The sequence below is a fragment of the Molothrus aeneus genome, chromosome 1 (genome assembly GCF_037042795.1).
Source record: "Molothrus aeneus isolate 106 chromosome 1, BPBGC_Maene_1.0, whole genome shotgun sequence".
In the NCBI taxonomy this organism is placed as follows: Eukaryota; Metazoa; Chordata; class Aves; order Passeriformes; family Icteridae; genus Molothrus; species Molothrus aeneus.
Genome location: NC_089646.1, coordinates 19,619,609 through 19,642,068, shown reverse-complemented (window position 1 = coordinate 19,642,068; position 22,460 = coordinate 19,619,609). Strand labels below are relative to the sequence as shown.

Here is a 22,460-nt window from a genome sequence, read left to right as displayed (position 1 = left end):
TACCCACAACTGTGTTAAAATATGTGTGCAGATGTCCACAGGGATAATAAGCAGCACATAGTATGAAATAGAATTCTGTGTAATAATACTTTCTGAAAATATCTAAATAAGCATAAGGGATTCTTAATCAAGGGTACGACATTTTAGAAGCAAATACTAATAAGCAGGAAATAGTGAAAATGCCTTTCAGGGACTATAGTTTGGCAAGGTAGTTGGCTATCCTAAAATAAGTAGTAGCATAAAATCAGCCATGCTTGTATATTCTGAAAGCTCACATTTATAAATGGCTTGTAACTATGTGTGGGCAGATTCGTTTTCTAAACTGATGTTTCTCTCTCCCTATTACCAAAAGAGAGAAGTAGTATTTAGATATTCAATTGGAAGAATCTGCCCCCCAGTCTTCCCCTCTCCCTGCTACAAAAAAAAAAGTTTTCGTTTAATCCTAAGAATAAATTTAGTAGTTAGGGAGTGCCCAGATATTAAAACACTGTATCTTTTGAATACACAGATATGTTTTAAATGAAAAAAAAATCTCAGTTCCTAGGTCACCCCTTTGTCAGATACCAGATCTTTGCAACTGAATCTTTTGTTTTATTTTCCCCACACTTGACTTTTTCTTAGGCCCCCTATCATCACCACCAGAGCTGACTTCACAGAACAAGATATTATCTATAAGTAGCTGTGCAGGAGAATTACTCCAGAGAACCACCTTGTTTGTTAATAGCATCTTATGACTTCTAGAACTACTTCCATGAACAGTTGGCAACCATTTAACTTGTGTATTTCAGAAGAGTACAGGAGTAGAAGGATGCCTAAAGCACTCCAGAAACTTATTTTTTCATGCACTCAGAGATTTCCTATATCATATTGAACAACTCTGTTAATGAACCCTCTCATCTCACACTGGTTAGGATGGAGATATTGTTAAGAAAGTAAGGTTGCACACTAGGAGTTTTTAGTAGTATACATTAATAGCAGTTTTGATGGGGTTCATATTTGGTTTTGGAATTTCACAATCATGTTTTAGAGTTAGATTTATAGGCTACTTCATCACACGTTGTATTGTCATGGTACTAAAAGTAAGAAGAAAGGAACTCTTGGTCTTGGAAGTGAAGGCTTTTGTAGAGGAAGAGAGACTCTCCATATGATTGAAAATGGGAAAGGAAACATAAACCAGCCTAATTAGTGTTGAAAGTAATGCTATAATTTTCCAGTAAAGAATTATATTTCTTCTATATGTCTTTCTAATAACATTTTTAATATTAGAAAATTTACAGCTCTAATATTATCTTCTTGTTGAGATGTTTGCTGTTGTAATATACTTCATTGAATCAATAGAAGTAGAAAAAGCAAAAACATCATAAGACACCCTCTGCTAAACACTAGGAGGAGAGGTAATATGCAAACATCACTTTTGAAGATCTGTCTACAGCTCAAATCAACTTAAAGGCAGGGGGTAACAAAAAGACTCATTCTAGGGCAATGGGAGTTTTTAAATCGAGCTTTCATCTGGGCACTTAAAATAATTAGTTCCATTAGCCAGTTGAAGTGGAGTTGGCAAACCTAAACAACACAGGTTTATTTGTAGACCATTTATTGTTTAAAATAGAAGGAGGTTCTTGCCATTAAAATACATTGATGTTTGCTTTGAAGAAAACTGCAGAATTACTGTATTCACCATAGATGACTGGTCTTCTTCAAAGGAAGGACTCCAATTCCAAACCAGTAAGAGGTTTTGGATGAGCACTTCAGATGAAAGAAGCCCACTATTGATCTGAGGAGTACTGTCAATTCAGGGATGAATAGGACAGACTAGTGAGACCTGACACAGCAGAGAATGTTGTAGAAATGTTGCTTGCCTTATAAACCTGAAAAAGTGCTATCTGTTCCACTTTTCATCTGACTCTTTTTTTTTTAAAGTTGTCACTTCTAGTCTGAAATAGTCCCTTACTCTGTGTCTCTAGAAAAATGAAAAAGGGTTAGACTTACTTTAAAAGAGGTCACAAATTGCATGAGCAAAACAAACTGCAGATTTTTGGAAAGTATGGAAGAAAGCACTATGGAATATGCCTGGTGGTAAATGGCTTATTTTCATTGTGCCATATCCTTGCATTTGGCTATTAACTGGAGTTATTCTTCCTTGAGTTTTCACTGTTTTTATTTCTGTAAAAAACCTTCTTAAACTATTTGTTCCACTGTTCATTTTGGATCTTTTTTTTCTGACAGCCATCACAGATGTTTTTCTGAAATTTTAGCTCTTATTTAATTCACTATAAAATTTGTGATGGGATTAATTTCTCTCAGATGACCCTTTAATGCTCTGGCGACGCCTAATTCAACCTGCCATTCTATTAAAATCTTTTCAGAATTTACTGAAATGGTCTCATTTTTTTTTTATTGTAGGTTTCATATATACTGGAGAAGTTGTGCATCGAATGTTAACAGCTACTCAATATATTGCACCCTTAATGGCAAATTTTGACCCCAGTGTGTCAAGAAATTCAACAGTCAGATACTTTGATAATGGTATGTAGCAGTCCTTGTCTGTATCCTTTGGCTCTTCTTATTTTCCTAAATAACTATTTCAGAAGGAAGCATTGAGGATTTTAATTTTTTTTTTGCTTTTTGTTTTTAATTTAGAGGCTGTATAGAGCATGTGACTTGACGTCTATAAGCAATTATTAATTTAGAACACAATAAAGAATCATGAATGCCTTTTCTTAATTGAGCAGATATCATCTGGGTGTTGAAGTACATAAACTCAAACTAGCAATGCATTTTATCAGTTTTAGAAGGGAAAATCTGCCTTATATAACAGTGTAAATTCAAAGTGTTATTTCAAAGTATTTATAGTGGATACCATCTGTCCACTACCTAAAATGAAAATAGCGTTTGTGGAGTGCAGTAGCAAGAATACACAGAAGCAGGGCAGGGATAAGGTTAATAAACCTGTCAATGACTAAGTGTTCATGGAGTCCCAGAATTGGAATCCAATACACTCATCTACACCACGAGTTCTCAACAGTTCCTTGTAAAAAAGATTGAAAGAGGAAAAGGCAAGCTGCAGTGTTGTACTTGAAACTCTGTGAGAAGTTTCAAAGCCCTTGAATGCGTGGATATTTTTCTCTTGAAGTCAGTTGTAATCAATATTTTAGAAACATACCCTACGTGGTTAAAAGGCACCTGGTGCTTTACCTCAGGCCTTTAGTGATCAGCTACAGTAACAGTTAAAACTTGGAGAATTTAGTATTGTGAATTATTATCATGACATCCATGACTTCTACATTATCCTGGATACATCTCTGCTATTTTATGTATGCTTATTTGTAGTGAATTTAAACAAAAATTGCCAGCAGGTTCAAAAATGTTTCATATTTCCAATAATTTTTTATTAATTAAATCAGTTACCAAAATGTATTCTGTATCTTTTACAGAATTCTGTATCTATAACCTTTCTTTATAATCTAGTCATAGCAATATGTGTTTGTTAAAAGTGCAATAAAATGCTTACATGAGAAAATCCTACTCCTTCCATTTTGACATTTTGAATTTTGAAACAGAAAAAGATATAATTTTCATGTTTTAAATTATTTAACATTTTGGCCAGAGATTTGTCATCTTTACTTAAATAATCTGAGGATTCTGGAGAAGATGTGGCTAATTCTCATTATAGTCCTGACTTCCAGTCTTCACACCAGGTGTGCAAAGGCTGTATCACATGGCTTTGAGATTTTGGATCCTTCTTCATGTGTAATGCATCATCTTTTGAACTCCATGGGCTTTAGGACAAAGAATTTTTTATCTTAGCACAAGTAAAAAGGAACTGAGCAGATTGTATCTTCAGCATCTTATTTCTTACTCATCTGTGCTTTGTCCCCATGAGTAAGGGCTCTGCCATAAAGCAGCATCTGTAGTGGGAAAGCACAGAGTGTGGGGATCCATCAAAGTCTCACTGGTAGAGCTAACTCCGAGGGACTTAGGTACACACAAATCTACATAAAAGCCTCTGGAATGAAAGGACAGTTTGGGTGGCAGCTGATTTCCATTTTAGTTTGGGGTTCTGAGGTGCACATAGATCTGAAGTGCTCAGTGACTGACTAGAAGAAATTCAGGCTAATTGCGCTCTAATAACTTTACAAGTTATAACTTTGCATTTAAAATAAATGTAATAACTTTACATTTAAAATAAAATTTAATGCAATAAAATAAATATTCAAAAAGTAGTTAATGAATGTGATCACAAAGGAAAAAATGCCCTCTGTGCACAATTAATGCCTATCTACCATGCAGAAAAGCACAAGGGACAATAACGTGTTGGGCTTGGTGCAGTGTGGACCCACTATTAGCATGCTCATAGTTTCATGATATGTTCATGACAGTTGCAGTACAGAGCTGTAGCAAAAGATTTTTCAAGGACATATCAAAAATATATTGAGCTGAATATGTACTGACCCATCATGAACATTCTAGGAAGAAAGGAAATTAAAGTCTGAATCAAAGCACATAACTCCCATTACTGCCAAAAAGAGAAGTTTTTGAGGAAGGCATGTAAAGATGAAAATGTTGTTTTCAGTCAACACAGTTTTGGCGGTAAGTGTCTCAACATCTGTAAAAGATGCAGGTTGCTTGAGAAATATTTTTAGTGTGGTAAGTGCATCTTCAGCCAGTGAACTCCTGTGAATATTAACAAGGCTCTTGCAACTGAATCTCTGCATACCAGACTCAATATTTACCCTGTCTATGACTTGTCAGTGAGTTTGATTTAAACTACATTTATTTATTGCCAACACCTAACATTTCTCAATTTGCACAACCTCAGCAAGGGCCTGCACCATGCAGAAAAAAAAATATTTATTTAATGCATAGTTAATGCAAGAATCTGAATTCTTGAAATAATAACTTTTACTAAGCAGGGAATACTGTTAGCAGTTCACATTTCAAAGCCATCAGGATTTATGTATAGAGTGTAAAGAATGCCTCTGCAGCGAAGTGGTAATGGCAGCACCCCTGAACCACTGGATCCTACCTTTAGCGGATTTCTTGTGCAATTTCAAACAAGTTTTTTGACCAGTCTTGCTTTGGCAGTAGTTGTGCTGCTTGCGTAGCACTGTGGTGTCTACATTTCAGAGAATTTCAGTTTCAACTTGTGTTTGTAATATCTTTGGCATTTCAAGGTGTGGAGCTGAAAGCTGCTAGAAAGAGACAAATCACTGTTCTTGTTTCAAGTAACTGTAGTGAAGTACTTTTCCTACAATCAGTTAATATATTTCTCACATTTTTTTCTTCCTTTTGCCTCTCTACCCCCACTCTGGGGTTCACAGGCACAGCACTAGTTGTCCAGTGGGACCATGTACATCTGCAGGATAATTACAACCTGGGGAGTTTCACTTTTCAGGCCACCCTTCTCAATGATGGGCGTATCATTTTCGGCTACAAAGAAGTAAGTTGGGTCTGAGAATTGTCATTTAAGTGGACAAATTACTTTATAAATGTCAGGAATTTCCCTACATTTTTGTGGGGGAGGGAAAATTTTTGAAAGTTCAGTTATATAAGATCATTTCATTACACTGCTTATAAGATCACTATGTTGATGAAAATGATATATTATTATTAAAGTGATGTTCATATAATTGACTTTAAAAGCATCAACATGACACAAATGTACTAATCCTGGATTTCAACTGGGCTTTTTTGGATGTTTGTGTTAAATGTTCAGTAAATTCCTGGGGTTTTAATAAATTCTCCATGGGTTTTGAAAGATAGGATCTTATTTTTTAATTAGTCTACCCAATCTTGCCCATTTCAAAATACTCTAGAATCAATAGTTATTGTTGAAAGATCACCTATTTCCTGCAGCTGTAGTTTTCTGGCAACTCACATATTTCAAAGTTCATATGTTTGAAACAAGAAATAACTGGTTTGTATTGCTAGCCCTGAGGTTTTCCATCTGTTTGATGATAAAATTGCTTAGATTGAGGCCATTTGGTTCACCTTCATAGCACCAATATATTGTCTTAAATGGGCTCTTGTGCATTCTCCAAGTGTTTCAGAATTCCAGTTGTTACTTTGAGTGATTTTTTTTTTTTCTAGAGTTGCTAGAGCTCTGGAAACTATAGCTTGTTTCAATTTCAGTGCTTTTGCCAAGAAGGGTTGGAGCAGGTCATCCTTGAGGTCCCCTTTCATCCTGGTATTCTATGATTCTCTGATTCATGCAAATAAGAATCAGAAAGCAGACAAGTTTAAATCTCTAGTGACAACATGATGTCTTCCTTTTTGTTTGTTTTTTTGTTTTGCTTGGTTTGGGTTTTTTGTTCTGCTTTGTTTTGTTATTTTAATATGTTTGGCATGTACCCTGTGACTTTCTCTTCAAAATGCAATTTTCAGTTATTCTCCTTATAGTAAGAAACTCTAATCAGTGATTAGAGTTGTCCAGATTTGGAGAAATTGTCCAGACTTGGAGAAATCTCTTTTCTCTTCTGTTCTCTCTCTGCTATAAAACACTTGTGAGCCTTCAGGCTCATTTTTCATGCCTGTGTTCTAGATATGCACCTTTAATGAAGCAGAAGTAATAACATTCCTCTGCCATTCACTAGCAAAGTAGACAGGATCTGGGTTTTTCTGCTAGCAGCAGTCATACCGTCACCTAAGACAGATGTCTTGGAAAAAGATTGCTGCAAGATGCTCTTACTGGATCAATATTGTAGAAACAAGAAACTTCTGGTATGCCCATGTACATGGCTTTCCTTTTCTTATAAAAGACATGCTGATGCAAGGTCTGCTTGGGGTTTCTTCTGAATGTTAGGCGCAGGTTGCAGTCTTCATCTATGAAAATGCAGTTTATTTGCATTTTGAATCCAAGTTCATGTAAGCTTTACTCTGCTTAAACAATGGAGCTCAATTGTACTTGATCAAAAGAGTGTGCACTAAATGCTTTGGTTATCTACTGTTGTTGAAAACTTTTTAAAGAAAAGGAAAAACTTTTAAAGACTGCACAAAATTTCCTGCCTTCAAGGCCTAGAGAGGTGGAGTTGGATACTAGTTATATATGCATTCTGACATTAAAATGGTGACCTTTTCAGGAGACTTCTATTCCTGAAGAATATGATGATGCAGTGTAGTGTTGGGTAGTTGAAAACATTATTCATTTAGGAAAAGAAGAGTAAATGAGCCACTCCTTTACAAGTGGTTCCTAGAATTGCAGGGAAGTATGACATCTAATCCATGGATAAACAATTTCTGAGCTAGAATGCACAGGCTGCTTGCTCTCATTACATTACTGGAAGCTTCCCCCAAAACCACATTGCTTTTGTGGATAGGAGTTATTAATGTTCTGTTCATTTATCTTGAGACAGAAAACTAGAATTTGCAAATGGAATGAAGCACTTTTAGCAACTGGTGAATCTTTGAACTCATTCCCTCTCATGAGTTATTCCTGTCCTGAATGGAATTTCCAAACATTACTTTAAAGCTATTGCACATAACTAAGGAAAGAGATTTTTTTAAAGTGGTAATAGTAATGTATTAATGATCTGCAAATCTTTTGACAAAAGATTTTTCTAAATATTTTAGCAAGTTACAACTAATATATTCCATCAGAATTACTTGGGGAATGGGTTTTGAGACTGAGATTTCTAGACAACTACACTCTGTATTTGCAGCCTTTACTCCATTACCATTATCTCAGCTTTTCATCTAAATGAGCAAAATTAAATAAAATTGCCAATCACTAATCAGACACAAGTTGTCTGAAAAGAACAAACAAGTCATTTATCATTTTAGACTTGGTCCTAGTGCTTATATGCCTTGCTAGGAATTGATTTACTTTGCAGTGCTGAATCCATTGCTTTCTGAGGAAGTCCTTCCCTCTGGAGCCTTTTCTCTTGCCGCTGAGTCACTTTGTCAGGTGCTCCATTAACTCCAGTAAAATTACTTGTGGAAGTGCTCACTAGCATGACTAAGAGTTTCACAAGATTTCTACTGTCTTTTTGATGCCATTTTATTTTAGCATCACAGTTCATCAAAAATGACAGTGATGTATGGCAAATGTGAGAGGTCTTCATGGCATTGTCAGTGAAAGTCCCCAAGCTGGAGCACCATGTAAGAAATACAGCAAAAAGGTTGCCAGTAGCTTCATCAAGCATCCCACAGGGGCTCTGTCTAGGCTCTTGTCTTTATCTAGAAGAGTCAACATTTAAAATAACTGTGATTATACATTCAAGGCAGATACAACTAGGGACTTTTATGTCTAATGCACTTTAGGTAAATTTTACCTTTTATTTCTAATTTATTCAAGCAGTTTGAGAGTCCCTTTTTTTCACTTTCTTCCTAATCCCAAATTAGGTTTGCTACCTCATAAACCTGGTGTTGACCACCAAGACAGGATCCTAGCAGAGGTTTGCTGAATGCCAAAGGAGTTGCTCTGCCCAGTCTTCTGCATTCTGTTGTTTTCCTCAATAGAAAGCAATCTGAAATTTAAAATTTTTTATCCAAAATTTAAAAAAAATATAGAAAAGGAGCAGAACCATCAGAAAAGACAAATATAGAGATGTCTGAATATCTTTCAGAAGAGTTAATTGTTAGAAGGAGCCGTATGCTCAAGTTTTCAAAATGTGAAAACAATTTGAAATATAACAAGGTCCTATAGCAAGTAAATTATTTACTTATTTTGCAATTTACTTCTTTTACAGTGCATGCATCTTCCATTTTAAATGTCACTGCTTTCACCAACACTATTCTAGCAAATGGTCAATATGTCAGGAAACATCAGCTGGCATGAAAATTTTACTGGTGTACCTCTACTACATATGAAATACATTACAGTGCAAACAAGCCAGCAGAACACAGGAAAAAAGAAGAATTTGGGGAAAGGCATACTTTTTATGTATTAGTAGTGAATTTCTTATGTTCTAAATTTCACCGAAGTTCAATTCTCATGAGTTTCACTTCTTATGAAACAAAATAACTATTCTACATAGTCTTTTCCCATTAATGCTTAGAGCTAATGTTCCTTAGTGTAATATTTGGTTTCTTTTTTTATCCATGATTAATACAGAACAAATTAGGCAATTGTTCCATAGGTCTTGTTAATTGTTTAGGATATTTTTCTTAATATCTTTAGAGAAGGCTCACTTTGTTAATTTAAATAGTAATGACTCTCTATTTATGTAGTCATCCAGAAACCATTATTAAAAGTATAATATTTGCTCAAAATTGCCCAATATATGAGTTTGGAAAATAATTCTAAAAGACGCTTGTAATAAAATGAATTTCTATTCTAAGAAGGAAACAGAATTAAGTTAAAATTATTAAGTGCTAGCACTTAAATAAAACTGGTGCCCCTGCTAGGCATGAAAGAAAATACTCTGTTTTCAGTGACAAGAATTCAAACCTTGCTATTTTTTCCTGAAAACTAAAAAAAAAATTAAAAATAAATAAAAGCCAAAAAATAACCCAAAGAAACAATTACAAAAAAACCCCACAAAACCACAAAACCACACAAAAACTAAATTAAAAAAAAAATTCCATAATGCTATTTTTGCCTTTTTATTGTTACCAAAAAATGGACATGGAAATTATTTTTTATTTTTGAGGTGTTCAATTTACACAAATTAAAACTCCTGATTTTCATGCAGTTTAGCCTGTAGGCTAATTAATTACTACTTAGGAAGCTGGCAATGAAAACCCTATATAAACACTATTATTGTGTTCCTAATTATTATTTTGCAACATACTTTGGCTGTTATCTTTGACTCAGTTTTGAAGTGGGGCAGTAATTGCAGCCTGCTTACCACCTCCTTCAAAATAAGTTTAGAGACCATGATTTTATCATTTTTTGAAGAATAGGATTCTGATATGACCTTACAGTTGAAAAGAATAAAATTTGAGAAATCCCATGAAAAATGCTGTCTAGATTACAGATCCCAATGATACATAGAACTCAGCATAAATTCTAAATTCCCTTCTTCTTACTGTTGAAGTATAAAATCCAAAATATAGACATTAATGGCCTTAATGCTAGTGTGGGAAGTTTATTCATAAACTGGTGATTTGTACAATACAAAAGATCACATTTTCTGTGGTAGAGCTAACAGATGGGTTAGAATTATTCCAGCTAAAAGCCATTCTAAGAAGGTAATGCTGTAAAATTCTTGCCAACCATTAGCAATCACTTGCAGATTCCTAGCTCTCTGCTCAGCCATTTAACATGTCAGCCTGTTATGACTTATCTTGCCATTCAGGAGAGAAATCCAGAACAGCAGCTCTCTGCTTGCTATCTAGGTTTTGCTGTAATATTCCATAAGTTATTTTAATATTTACTACAAGCTTTCTGTCAAAAGGGAATGTTTCCTAATCAAATAGCATATGGTAAAAGCTTATTTTATCTTGACATCTCATGCAAAAGATTTCACCTGTAATATGCCACTCAGTACACACATTACCAATTTCTTTTTTCACTCCTTAAAAATTAATATATGTTTTTGTAAATACAGGTATAATGGCACTGTAGTTTTTCAGGAGAATAAGAGTGTTCCTGGGTTGTGGATTGCCTTCTACGTTGGCTGCATTTCTGACTGCATGATTGTTTCACACAGGCTGCCCTTCAGTTTGAAGAACTGACTACAGTAATTTAATTTTTCTTTATTGATTTTACAGAAGCTCTTGCTTCTAAGCCTCGTTTCTAAAACATGTATCCAAACTGTTGGCTGCTGTTTCTGATAGACTGGACCCTACTACTTTCTTATTTGTTTTAGAAATGATTTTGAATGTTCCTTACTCTCAGTAGAATGCCCAGCACTAGAGTATTGACACCTGCAGGGATTTTGGCAAAATCCATTGTTACTTCTGCTTCAAGTTTTTTTAATTTCTCTTGAAGTTTTTCTATATATTTTCTGTTCAACTTGGCTACTGCCATCTGTTTTAATATCACATATCACTGAGTTATTCATAATTTTATTAACTTTCAAGATCTGAACCAGGTTGTAATGAAAATAAATTTATTTTTAAAAAATAAAATAAAATAAAATAGTACCCAAACCCCTGACTTGTGGCATTAGTACTGCAAGAAGTCATCACTCCTTCCTAGAAGCAAAACAAAACCAAACCAAACAAAACAAAAAATGAAATAGCTTGCTTTTTTCATCATTTTTGAGGGAAAGATGCAAATTTTACAGTAAATTCAAAAATTCACAATAAACATGTGAAAAGGCACTAGACTAAAAAGAAAGACAAGAGTCTCATTTGAGAAGGCCAGAGTGCAACTTCTGATTTACATTCACATGCTACAAATGAGTATAATCCTTTTCATGCATCAGACACAATTTATGCATTAAGATGACAATTTCGCCAGCATCTTTTGTCACAAACCTGCTAATTCCAATTCCAAATACACTCTGTGTCCTTTCTTCGTCTGCTGTGTTTCCTCTCTAACTTTGAAGAGGAAGTCATTGCATCCTCCTCATCAGTGCTTTTCCTAACTTACCTTTCAATAGGTTGTCTTCAGTATCCTCCTCAAAATCCTTTAAGACAGTTTCTTTGATAGTTAATGTAAGCTTTTCTTTCCAGTGTTCTGAGACTATGAATAAATCCCTTATTTTGTTTAAGCTTTCTTGCTGCAGAAAATTTATAGACTTAGTTCTGCACTTAGTGAGTCTTTTATTTTGAAGAATTTGAAAATATGGCTTTTGGCCTTCTTCTGTCATATTAGCCAATATCTGCATCTGAGCTCAGCTGATATAAGCCAAATTTAAGCTGATGTATTTCTAGCAGTATTTCCAAGCCATTTTTCTTTTCCCTGTCATTTTGACAACATGCCACAAACCTTTTTTATACCACACCAGATCATGTGTGCAAGAACCCCGAAAAAACCAGTCACTAAATTAGGTTAAAGGAATGGAAATTTATGACAATGTTTAATTCACCAGAATTTACTTACCAGTGTAATTGGGGAAAAGCAAAACTAAAGGTATTTTGGGAACAAGGAGGACTACTGATGCTTAACTCAAATGCCAGAAATCATGCTATTTATTATCATGTAGACAGAACTGAATCCTCAGTCACTGGATGAATACCCAGCTTTTTACTTCAGCATTTTTCTGCTATGTGAAAAATACTGACCAACTGTATAATTTTTGTAGCTTCACACAAGTAAAGAGCAAGCTATTGGGTTAGCTACACTAATACCTTGTGTCTCAGTATCTTACACTTGATCCAGTTCCACCAGTCTTCAGCCTAGAAATTTCTGGTTAACTGAAGGGCAGCTTTGAAAAGTAAGATATCCAAATATAAGATATCTGAAAACAGCAACTGGTAAAAAGTCATAGTTGCTTATAGAAAGCTGTGGCTTATTCTACTCCTAAGGTACCTGCCTGAAGTTTCCAACTGCTGGTTATATCTTTCTGTGCTAGAATAAAAGAGTCTTTAGTCCCTTAGTAATTTCTGCCTTTTGTAGTACTTGTTTGTGGTAATCTAACCAGCTTTTCAGTATTTCACCCAGAAATCAAATGAATAAAACATCTATAACACTTCTATTAATGACATTTGAGAACTGGGGAAGTTTACAAAATATTTTTATGACACTTTTAAGCTTCCTTCTCTTAATTTTTGGCATCTTTTTAAGAAATATATTCTTTCAAAGTCTGTATGATATATCAGTAATGATGTAATTTTCAGGTGCAAGTAAAATGGTCACCCCACATCTAGGCTATATTTCACTGTTTGTGTAACCAAGTATCATATCAATTAAGTTTTCTTGCTGAGATGTCCCCTCAGACAGCTGGAGTTGTTTATCCACTACAATACTGAGATTCCTTCTAGAACTGCTGCTTCCTACACCATGGTCCCCAAACTTTACCTTGCACTCTTTTTTGTCTGTATTATATCTTTGCATTTTTTGCAATGTCTAACCTTGCTAATTGATCCAGGCATTTCATTATTTTTACTCTGCTAGTGCCATCTGGAGAACTGCTAGGCAGTAAATTTATGTTTCCTACTCAGTCTTGGGTAGAACTTTGTAATGCTGTAAAGGCACAATGTCAGTCTGAGCTGCTCCTTTAGTGATGGCTGCTTTTTTGTGACCAGTCAATCTATTTAACTATATTAATACTGAAGAACTTCTACACGTCACTAAATCAAACATCCCAAAAAATTTCAGTCCTATTATATCTATATAGAAGTATCAGCCAAAGCTGCAATCTTGTCCCAGGAATGGAATCAAACCTGGCATTTGTTTTCATGCAACCTTGCTACCCAGTGTCTGTAACATAAAGCTGGAATGGTATTTGACTATCTACATATTTTTATTCCTTCCTCTAGATACTGGCAATTGAGCATCTGGAATTTTCCATGTTTACCACAACACTGTTTTCCTGATACGCGAGAACATAATAAATATTATTATCATTCTGTCAGAACTCTTTACAGATAAAAATTCACAGTGTTTTCAGTGCAAGTTAACTGAACCATAAGTTTTTAAATGTTCATTCCAAGCTGAACTTTAACAGTTTTTGTGTTCAACAGTAGACACGAGGCATTGCCTCCTCATCCTTGAGTGTACTGGCACATCATCCCACTTTTTCTTCAGTTGAGGGAAATAAATTACTGGAAATTACTATGCTTTTCTGCTTTGTCACTGACAATTTTTCTACCTCTAAGGATTCATGTGAAAACAATGCAAAGAAAATTGAGATAAAATACAAAGGAAAACCAGTAATTTCTATCTTCAAATAATTCTTGGTTCTATTGTGCTATGCAGTATAAAATACTTATTTAGGATTTTTAAGTTACACTGGTTAAATGATCATTTTGGCAGTGCTTTTTATTTTTAATCTTTTTTTCTAGTTCAATATTTCAATAATATCTTCCTGTTTTGTCTTTTAGATTCCTGTTGCTGTGACACAGATAAGTTCAACCAACCACCCAGTGAAAGTGGGACTTTCAGATGCATTTGTGGTCGTTCACAGGATCCAGCAAATTCCCAGTATGTAGATATTGTAGTGGTGCTAATGGTTTGGAGGTGGAGAAATTAGTATAAGCTGATTCCATCAAGCTTGTGATTAGCTGCACAACAAATCACTTAGCTAATTTCAGCTTGTTAATTCAAGTGTAATTTTATTTGCTTGATAATTCCCAATATGGCTTTTCCTGTCATTGTTTCTTTTGAGCTGATAAATTAAGTAAATAAAATTAAATGGCCAGTCAAATAATGTCAAATTAAACTCTCAACTGGCTCAATTTGGTTTTCCATAAGATTCTTTATCTGGAACATGCTTTCATATCCATAGTAAAGAAGAAGCAATCTGTTCAGAAAAAAAAGTCTGTAACCAAAAATATCCAAGCTGGAAGATCCTGACACCTTATTCTGTATTTCAAATTCATGTACACATTTTAGTGACAGGAAAAAAGAGGAGATGTAGTTATTAAATAACATCTTGAGCTCACATATTCATGGCAACAGTATTGCAGGTGGAATTTAGTTTTGTCTGAAATCAAGTGTGACTTTCTTGATGCTCTAATGTATTATGTACAGAACCCTTTGAGGTTTTTTAGCCATTAGAGAATATGCTCACTTTTCAAGTCTACTGGGTTTACTTCTATATTTAGAGAAAATTTACTAAGATCAGTTTTTGATGAAGCCCTAATAGCAGGGTGCAGATGGAGGGAGCTGTGCTTGAACCAGGCTCCTAGGGCTGACTCCAGGCATGTTCTCCTAAAGTGAGCTCTGGCAGATTTGTGGTGCTCACAAGGACTGATCTGATCCAGCCCAGCTTTCAGACAGACAGCAGATGGGGCTGACACTGAAAAATCCAGTGCTATTGACCTCTCAGCTCATCCTATCTTCTCATCACATATAAAACAGTCTTTAGAACCAGGGAGCATCAATCCTATGTCTTACATGTCTTGTCTTGGGGAATATGGAAAATTTCAGTACTATTTGTTACTTGTGAGCTCAGAGTAGTGTGAGGCATGTAGCATGCCAAGATTTCACTTAAGAGACATGAAATTTCTTTCTGAAGTATGATAAGTAGCTGTGCCTATGTTTGCATGGATTGGTTTTGAGTGTTTAAGAGCAAATGAAACCAGGCAACAAATTCCAGTAATGTGAGTGATATTTGCAAATAAATCATCTGAATATTTCTGAATCTTCAGTTTCTAAGAGCTCTAAATATGGATTCAGGGGGAAATTAGGTTAATTGACTATGCAAACAGTTTATGAGACTAGTCACAAAGAAATTCTATCCAAGAGATGCAACAGGATGATATCTTTTGACATCAGGCCTCCATAATAAAATAACACTAAAGCACTTGTATTAGATTTATGTATTTTGTATGGAAAACATATGGTAGATGTGAGTCTTTATTCAAGTCTGAATGTTTCTTTTTGCAGAAATATTTCAGACAAGCACTTGTTTTACTACCAGTAAATACTATTGGTTTTGCTGAATGCAGTGACTTACTAGGCTTCTGGTTTTAGCATTTCTATTTTTTTTTTCCACATGACACTTTCTGCTAACAAAAGTGAGACTATGATGTCGGTAAGGAGTATAAAATGTGCCACTGCTACAGTAGTTTTGAGACCATTATTAATGTATTGCTGTTTACAATGCATTGCTCTTGCCCCTAACTACCAGTTCTGTGGATGGTGGTAATTCATGATTATTTTTGCTAGATTGCAGCTTACACTAGAGCTAATATTAATCAAGGGAACCATCATTTCACTGTAGATTTTCCTGAAGCTGAATTGTGTGCTCAATGAAATAGGTTTATTTTGATGTGTACAGGCAATATAATAGCACCTTGACAGAGCTGGTAAATAATGTTGGCCCATAGAAAGCCAGTATCAGATACTCTTAAAATATGCATGTTCCTGAATTCTTGTTTTTCAGAGGTATTAAATCAACTATGGCTCTAGTCAATTACTGAAAAAAATGATACGGTAGAATTGTTATTTTACTTTATTTGTTGGCTTCTTAAGACAATGGAAGAATATAAATTGTTGCTTGTCCCAAGAGAAGGCAAAGTATAACTACTAGCTCTAGCTTGCCACTTTATCAAAGATTTTTCCACCAAAAGAACCCAGTCTCCGTTCATGGCTAGTTATTAAAAAACAAAAAAAAGCCAAAATCTTCCCCCTCAAATAATGCAAATAAACCACCCCAAACTCTACTGCTTCTTCCTTGAGCTCTGTCAATTGTTTTTGTATATATTGTGCATTTGAAAAGGAATGAGACACCAAGAGCAACACAAGGCTGTTTGAGCAAATATATCCCCTCAATTTTTAAAAATGCTGAAAATCTCTGGTGCCTTCTGTTTGCTCAGTATTCTAAAATTTCAATATAATGGACCTAGTTTATTAAAGTAATTTCAGAAGATTTAAAGCTAACTATTTCTCAGATTTTTTTCAGATATACTGTCCAAAAGATTGGTAATAACTTTTTTAATACTTCTGAAAGATGAGTTCAAAAGACAGGCAAACCTATTTCATTCTGGGAGGAGAAAACATGCTTTTTGATCAGCCATTTCATTTCAAAAGTGCATTTTAATGAGGGCTGAAAAGTCTTGAAGAGCCAAGGGCTAAAAGGAAAGATTTTCTGAACTTTTTTAGAAGGATGAACTTGAGAATATCATACCTATTTTTATTAATATACTTCTTCATATAAAGACTTTGCAGAATACCCCTTTTATCTGCCCCTAAAAGCACACAGGCACATACACTTTTTCACCTTATCTTTTAAGAGTTAGAGCATGGAGATGGGAGATTTTTGGCAGGTGGCTTTATACTTGTCTGGGGTTTTTTTGTTGTTTTTTTTTAATAAATATTTCCTTGATCTGCTACTACGTCTTGCTTATAGACCATGTCTTTATTTTCCACTTATAATTATGTTATTGCAAATTAGCCACTATTTTATATCTAGATAGAGATATGCCTATATATACTCTAGAGGTGTTTTGGAATGATTGGTAATATGTTAAGGGAAGTAAATTCCTGATTGACACCAAGGTTAACATGATAATTCTGAGATTTTTATGACAAAATGGCAAACTAGGTCCTTTGATTAATTTCAAAGGAAAAGTTTCAGCTCTTTCCAGGTGATTCAAATGAAGTTCCAGGCTCTGGAACTCTGGTTCTTATGTGTAAGAGGGACCATCCTGATTACTTCATCTTCAGACATGTTGAACACTACACTTGCACATCAGCTATTTTTCCTTTTGTAACAAACACAGTAAGAGTTTCATGGATGTCTTCCAGCTTGAAACATGATTGGTTATGACAAAGCTGGGAGCTTTACATATTCCTCCAGCAAGACTTTTTTAAACATCTTCACTACTTCAGGACCTTTGTTCCTTGCCCACCTTCTCCAAACAGCTCCCCTTCGTTTCTTGTTTATTTCTCTGCCATCCTTGTTATTCTGTTCTTGCTCCTTCTCTCACTTGCCTGGGGTGTCCTTTGCTCTCCCTTCTGCAGACACCCAAGATCTCTCTTTAACTTCATGACCATCTTTCTTTCCCTCTGTTTTTGCTCTCATTCAGGGTTACTGTGTTTCTCTCCCTTGTTTCAGTGCTCTTCCCTATTATCTTGCAATTATCTTTTTGTTGTGCAAGAAGAAGAAATGAAAAAGCATTTCCTGCAACCCACTTTTGTACTTTAGCAATGAAAACCCCACGAGAGATCCTTCCCATATTGTGTTTGCTTTCCACAAAACCATGAAATACTCTGGGAAATGAGAAAGTGCCAGATTCAGGGGATCTACATAAGTGAATTACAGTCTTGCACTAAGAGAAAATGGGTAGTAGGTCTGTCTCCACAATGAGACTTACTTCCCTGTGATTTTGGCATCTACTGTATTAGATGCAGCTCTTTTAGGAAATCCATGCCTTGACAACTTAACATTTAATCACACTGAAATTATTCAACAACACTGTATACAGAAATGAAATTGTAGCTGAGCTATGTGTTAGTAATATTCCAGTTTCAGTGCAATTAGCGTCACTCAATATGTAGTGTAACTCAAGCATATAATTGAGTGACAACTCTGCATGTTGTAAATGTTTGCTCAGGATGTCTCACCACTTTGTTTACAGCGGTGAAGCCCTAAAAGAACCTTAGGATTGCTTTCCTGAAGGGTAAAAGACCACTGGCCATTTATGCTCTGATATCTATCATATAAAGGTGCAGCACCACTGGGGAAATCAAGTCTGATTTCCTCCTGCCTTACTGGCAGTGTTATCATTTACCTCTGTGCCCCGAAGTTATGACTCTAAAATTATAGTATTTATTCTCCTTTTCACTAGTGTAACTAATCCCACAGAGCCAGCTGCTCCAGCCATGAATGTTTGTCTGCTGGTCCAGAAAGGTTTATCCAGGCAGCTGGGTTCCTTGCACTAGGTATCTGATTCAGGAGCATGCTGTTGATCTTTTGTAGCATGACAATACTGCCAGGACTGGTACAAGTTGGTCAAAATTTAAAATATTCTCATAACTGACCACAGATAGATCTCAGAGTGAGGCAGTTTGATGAGTGGTGGGATTAGGAAATAAAGCAAGTTTTTCACACCTAGATCCTGTACTGGGAGCTCTTTAGCTGGCAACAGGTATTGGGGCAAATCTGGAAGGACGTGGAGAGTTTCAAAGGAAATCATGTGTGGTAGGCGCAGAGCATTGCGGCAGAACAGCTCTTAGTGCATTGTTCATAAAGATGTTTCAGAGCCTACTTCAAGCCTACTGTTTTGCTTGTTCACAGATTTGAGGTGCAGCTCCCACTTTTAAAAGGATATTTTTAGTATTTTTTGTGAGAATGATAAAATTAATACAATTAGGGAATCTGAATTTTTATCTAGTTCTAGATGTGTGTTATATTCAGAGGAGTAATTGTGGAGGTGTTTGGATTAACAAGCATTGGTTTTTAGTCCGAGTGTCAGTGCCTCAAGAATTAATTAGTAAATATTGATAAGTTTAGCAATATAAAGCTGTTAAAGAACAGATGCTTTGACCTTCTGATTCCTTTACCTTTTGTGGTGACAGCAATCAGATATACCAGGCTGACAGGTTTTATTCAGCCAGTGATGTTAAACAATGTCTCTGTCAAGCAAAGTCAATGGCTATATAACACAGCAGCTGTGCCCCTCCCTTCTCTATGCCTTATATTTTCCACAAATTGCCTGCAGCTTGTTGGATATGTTTCATAAATTGTTTACTTCAAATTGACTTCTGCATAATCAAGTGAACCCTCTTACCATTTGTGTTTTGTCTATCAGCAAGACTTAAAACTGAAAGTACAGCTGTATGAACACATATGGCCTTGTTTAGCAGTTATTTCTGGGTATATGGCCAATCCAAGTTCCCTTGAAATCTTTCACTGGAAAAGGTCTTTATTTGTGTGAACATATAATTTCAAAACTCAGAATGACTTCTCCAGTATTTTCACATTTCACTGTATTGCAGATTTTAGCTGAGGAATGGTGTATGAGGAAAAGCAGTGATTTATGTAATGGAAAAGATACAGCGAGATTATGCATCTGTCAGCCACATATTTAGAATAGTTTATAATAGTTTAGAATAGTCATGAACTACTGACCCTTCACATATGTTAAGAAATCATTGGTGCTCTCCTGGCACTGCTCCCTCCCCAGAGTACCCTCCCTATTGAGTACCTTTAGTCAACTCTTGCAGTTCTGCTTCAAAGAATACTTATATATAGAATTATTAAGTTTAATACTACTGTGATAAAACTACATAGAATTATTTTGTCACAGCAGAGTCTTGCACATCTATAATTTACCAATTTGTTGCTTAATCCCTTGAAAGAATTCTTTCAAATGGCCTTCTGACCCCCATGTTATCTCTCTCAGTCAATGAGGAATGTGTTCTTACCTCAGGTAGCTGGTGTTTTCTTCAGTTTTTTCTGCTGGGACTGTACCTTTGGCCTGTGTTCAAAGATAGCACAAGTACATGCCATGGAAACAAACCAAAAAACCATGCTTAAGTGTATAAATTAAACAAAATGTAAAAAAATATAGCCAGTTATTAAAGAATAAGTTAAACCTAATAGCATTTAGTTAAAAATGTGGGTTTGAAAAACCCAGACTTGTAGAAATGTAAAATGTTTTCATGACTAGGAAAAAAATATACACATATTTTATGAAATTTAGAACTGGGAATGGTACTTCAAAAGCATAGAAAAGTCCTTTTCCTTTCTTCTTTTCCTTGCTAGACCTAATGTAGCATTTCTTTATAGCAAAATACCTGCACATGATGCTTGATTATTGATCTGTTACTGCATCAAATTATTTCACTAGTTCTTGTCATGTTAAGGTCTGTACTGAGGCATACATGAGCTCATAAGCTCTTTGTAATTCTGCACTAGTACTTTTTTGTTAAAGAGCTAAATAAATAGACAGCATAAGACAAAGAGCAAATTCCACCAGAGGGAAATGCAATGTCTGTTCTGGGTTGAAGCAGGAGCATGTGAAGAGGTCAGGGGGAAAGCGTAAGGGAAGAGTATTCATTTTCCTATTTATCCTGCTGAGTTTAAGGTTTTTTTAACCAATTTTCTTAAGGGAAACCAGCTCACAATTCAAAATAGGGAGAGAAAAGTGCATTTCAAAGATCTAAGCATGGCATGTTTAAGTCATACTTTCAAAAGAATCTAGGCCTGCATTTTTTCTAGCCTGGTCAGGCAGATAAATTTGAATGCTCACAATTCCAACCACCTGTCTGCAAGAATATACAAAGATGTTAGAGGGTGACTATGCAAATACCTCTCTGTGCTTAAGTTTCTTACATTAGATAGATGCCTCATAATCAAACTTACCACCTGTGGTTGAAACAGTCATCTTTCTGAAGAAAAAGATCAAATTTGAGTCTGTCAGGCAGTGGGATTTAATGGAATAAACAGTCATGCTGAAATATTCACGATTAGAAATTTTTTTTTATACAATACACTTAATTCTCTTAAGAGTAGTGTTTTTCAGAAATTTCATGCACTGGGTGAGGTAAAAGTGTCTATGCCTTGAATCTCTGATTCTTACTGAGTCTTTGGAAAGACAGAAGCTCCTTATTTCTTGTAAGCCCTGTGAGGAACCTGTAAGGAGAGGTTCAGCATTAACAGGATTATAGTATACTGGTCTGTACCAGTACTGATGAGATGCAGTTCAAATAAAGTGTTGACAGCCAGCATTTTAATTTTTCACATTCACTTGCTTTTTTTTTTGCCTTTTTTTTTTTAGACTGAATGTTAAAGATTTCTGTGGAAACAAATTAAATTACAGCCTTCAGCATTGGCAGGAGCTCATTTCAAAGACATTTTACAATCACTCTGATTGGGCTTTTAGGAGACTGACCATCCTATGAGCATAAACCCCTTGCAGCTGTCAAGAGATTGTCCCTATCCCAACATATAATTAGCTTGGTCTTGAAAACTCTTTCTCTCCAGTGGGTCTGAAGGACATGGCTAAGGCATTTACTGAGGTAAACTTTGGCACCTGCCCATATCTGTCTTTTAACTAGTCAGAATGACTTTTTAGGTAGCACATAAAACTAGCTCAATATAGGCTCATTTCATACTGAAAGAGAATTCTGCTATCAGGAGGGGTGAACTCATAACAAAGCTTCAAATAAATTGCAAGAAGTGGTTGCCAATGGTGCTGATTTGGAGCTAAATAGAAACATTAATGTCTGAAAGTGAGATACTGCCTACTTGTCCCTACTTGAGCTAATGAGGTAAGAGAGGGCAGAGAAGCTGCTTCCTCGAGCAACAAGGTGTGCCCTAATCTATACAGGACTGGCAGTACAAAAGCCATCCAAAGACTGAGTTTGTGACTGTCTACAAGTCCCTTTTCTTCTGTTACATGTAGACTAAGAGTGGTCATTGGCATGGGTAATCTTAGTCCTTTGTATGTAACACTTAATTCCTCTCTGGAATGACTGCCGAGGGTCAGTGATCGTGTTTAGCTCTGATTTCAGACCTTCAGAAAGAACATAAATATGAAACCAGCACCTCAGAAAGCTGTCATTTTTTGTGTCAGATTGGTGTTATAGGTTGTACTTTTGATCTTCAAATATACAAGCTCCCCAGTCTATATTTCAATTGTGTGTATAAAATCTGGAATTTTCAAAACACATTATAGGATGTTGTTGCGGGGAGTAGTGAGGGAGATTTTTTCACGTTTATCTTGTGCTTGGGTCTTACAGTTGCTTGTGAGTTCAAAGCCCTTCAGAACAGTACATTGACTATATTGAATTTCTGCTTTGAGAAACAGGTGCAGTCAGCTTGTGTAAAGATTATGCACAATGGCTGTTTAGGAAGATTGTCTTCTCTAATATGTTATAAATATACCCTAGTACACTTAGATATGAGCCATCTTGTAGGTACCAAATTTGATTAAGCAATTAAATAAGTTTTGTTTGCACATTTTGGCAAGAACTGTCAAAGGCAACATATAAAGCATTTCTCTCAAATCTGTAA

At 35.5% G+C, this 22,460-nt stretch overlaps 1 protein-coding gene across 1 annotated transcript in view; it reads left to right on the top strand.

Annotated features, from left to right (window-relative positions):
• The window catches only part of PLXDC2 (plexin domain containing 2), a 253,159-nt gene that overhangs the window by 172,011 nt on the left and 58,688 nt on the right, over positions 1–22,460 (top strand). The window contains exons 5-7 of the mRNA XM_066552436.1: positions 2,404–2,526; positions 5,322–5,440; positions 13,876–13,975. Of these exons, the coding sequence (XP_066408533.1) occupies positions 2,404–2,526; positions 5,322–5,440; positions 13,876–13,975 (342 nt within the window). The remainder of the gene's footprint in view (positions 1–2,403; positions 2,527–5,321; positions 5,441–13,875; positions 13,976–22,460) is intronic.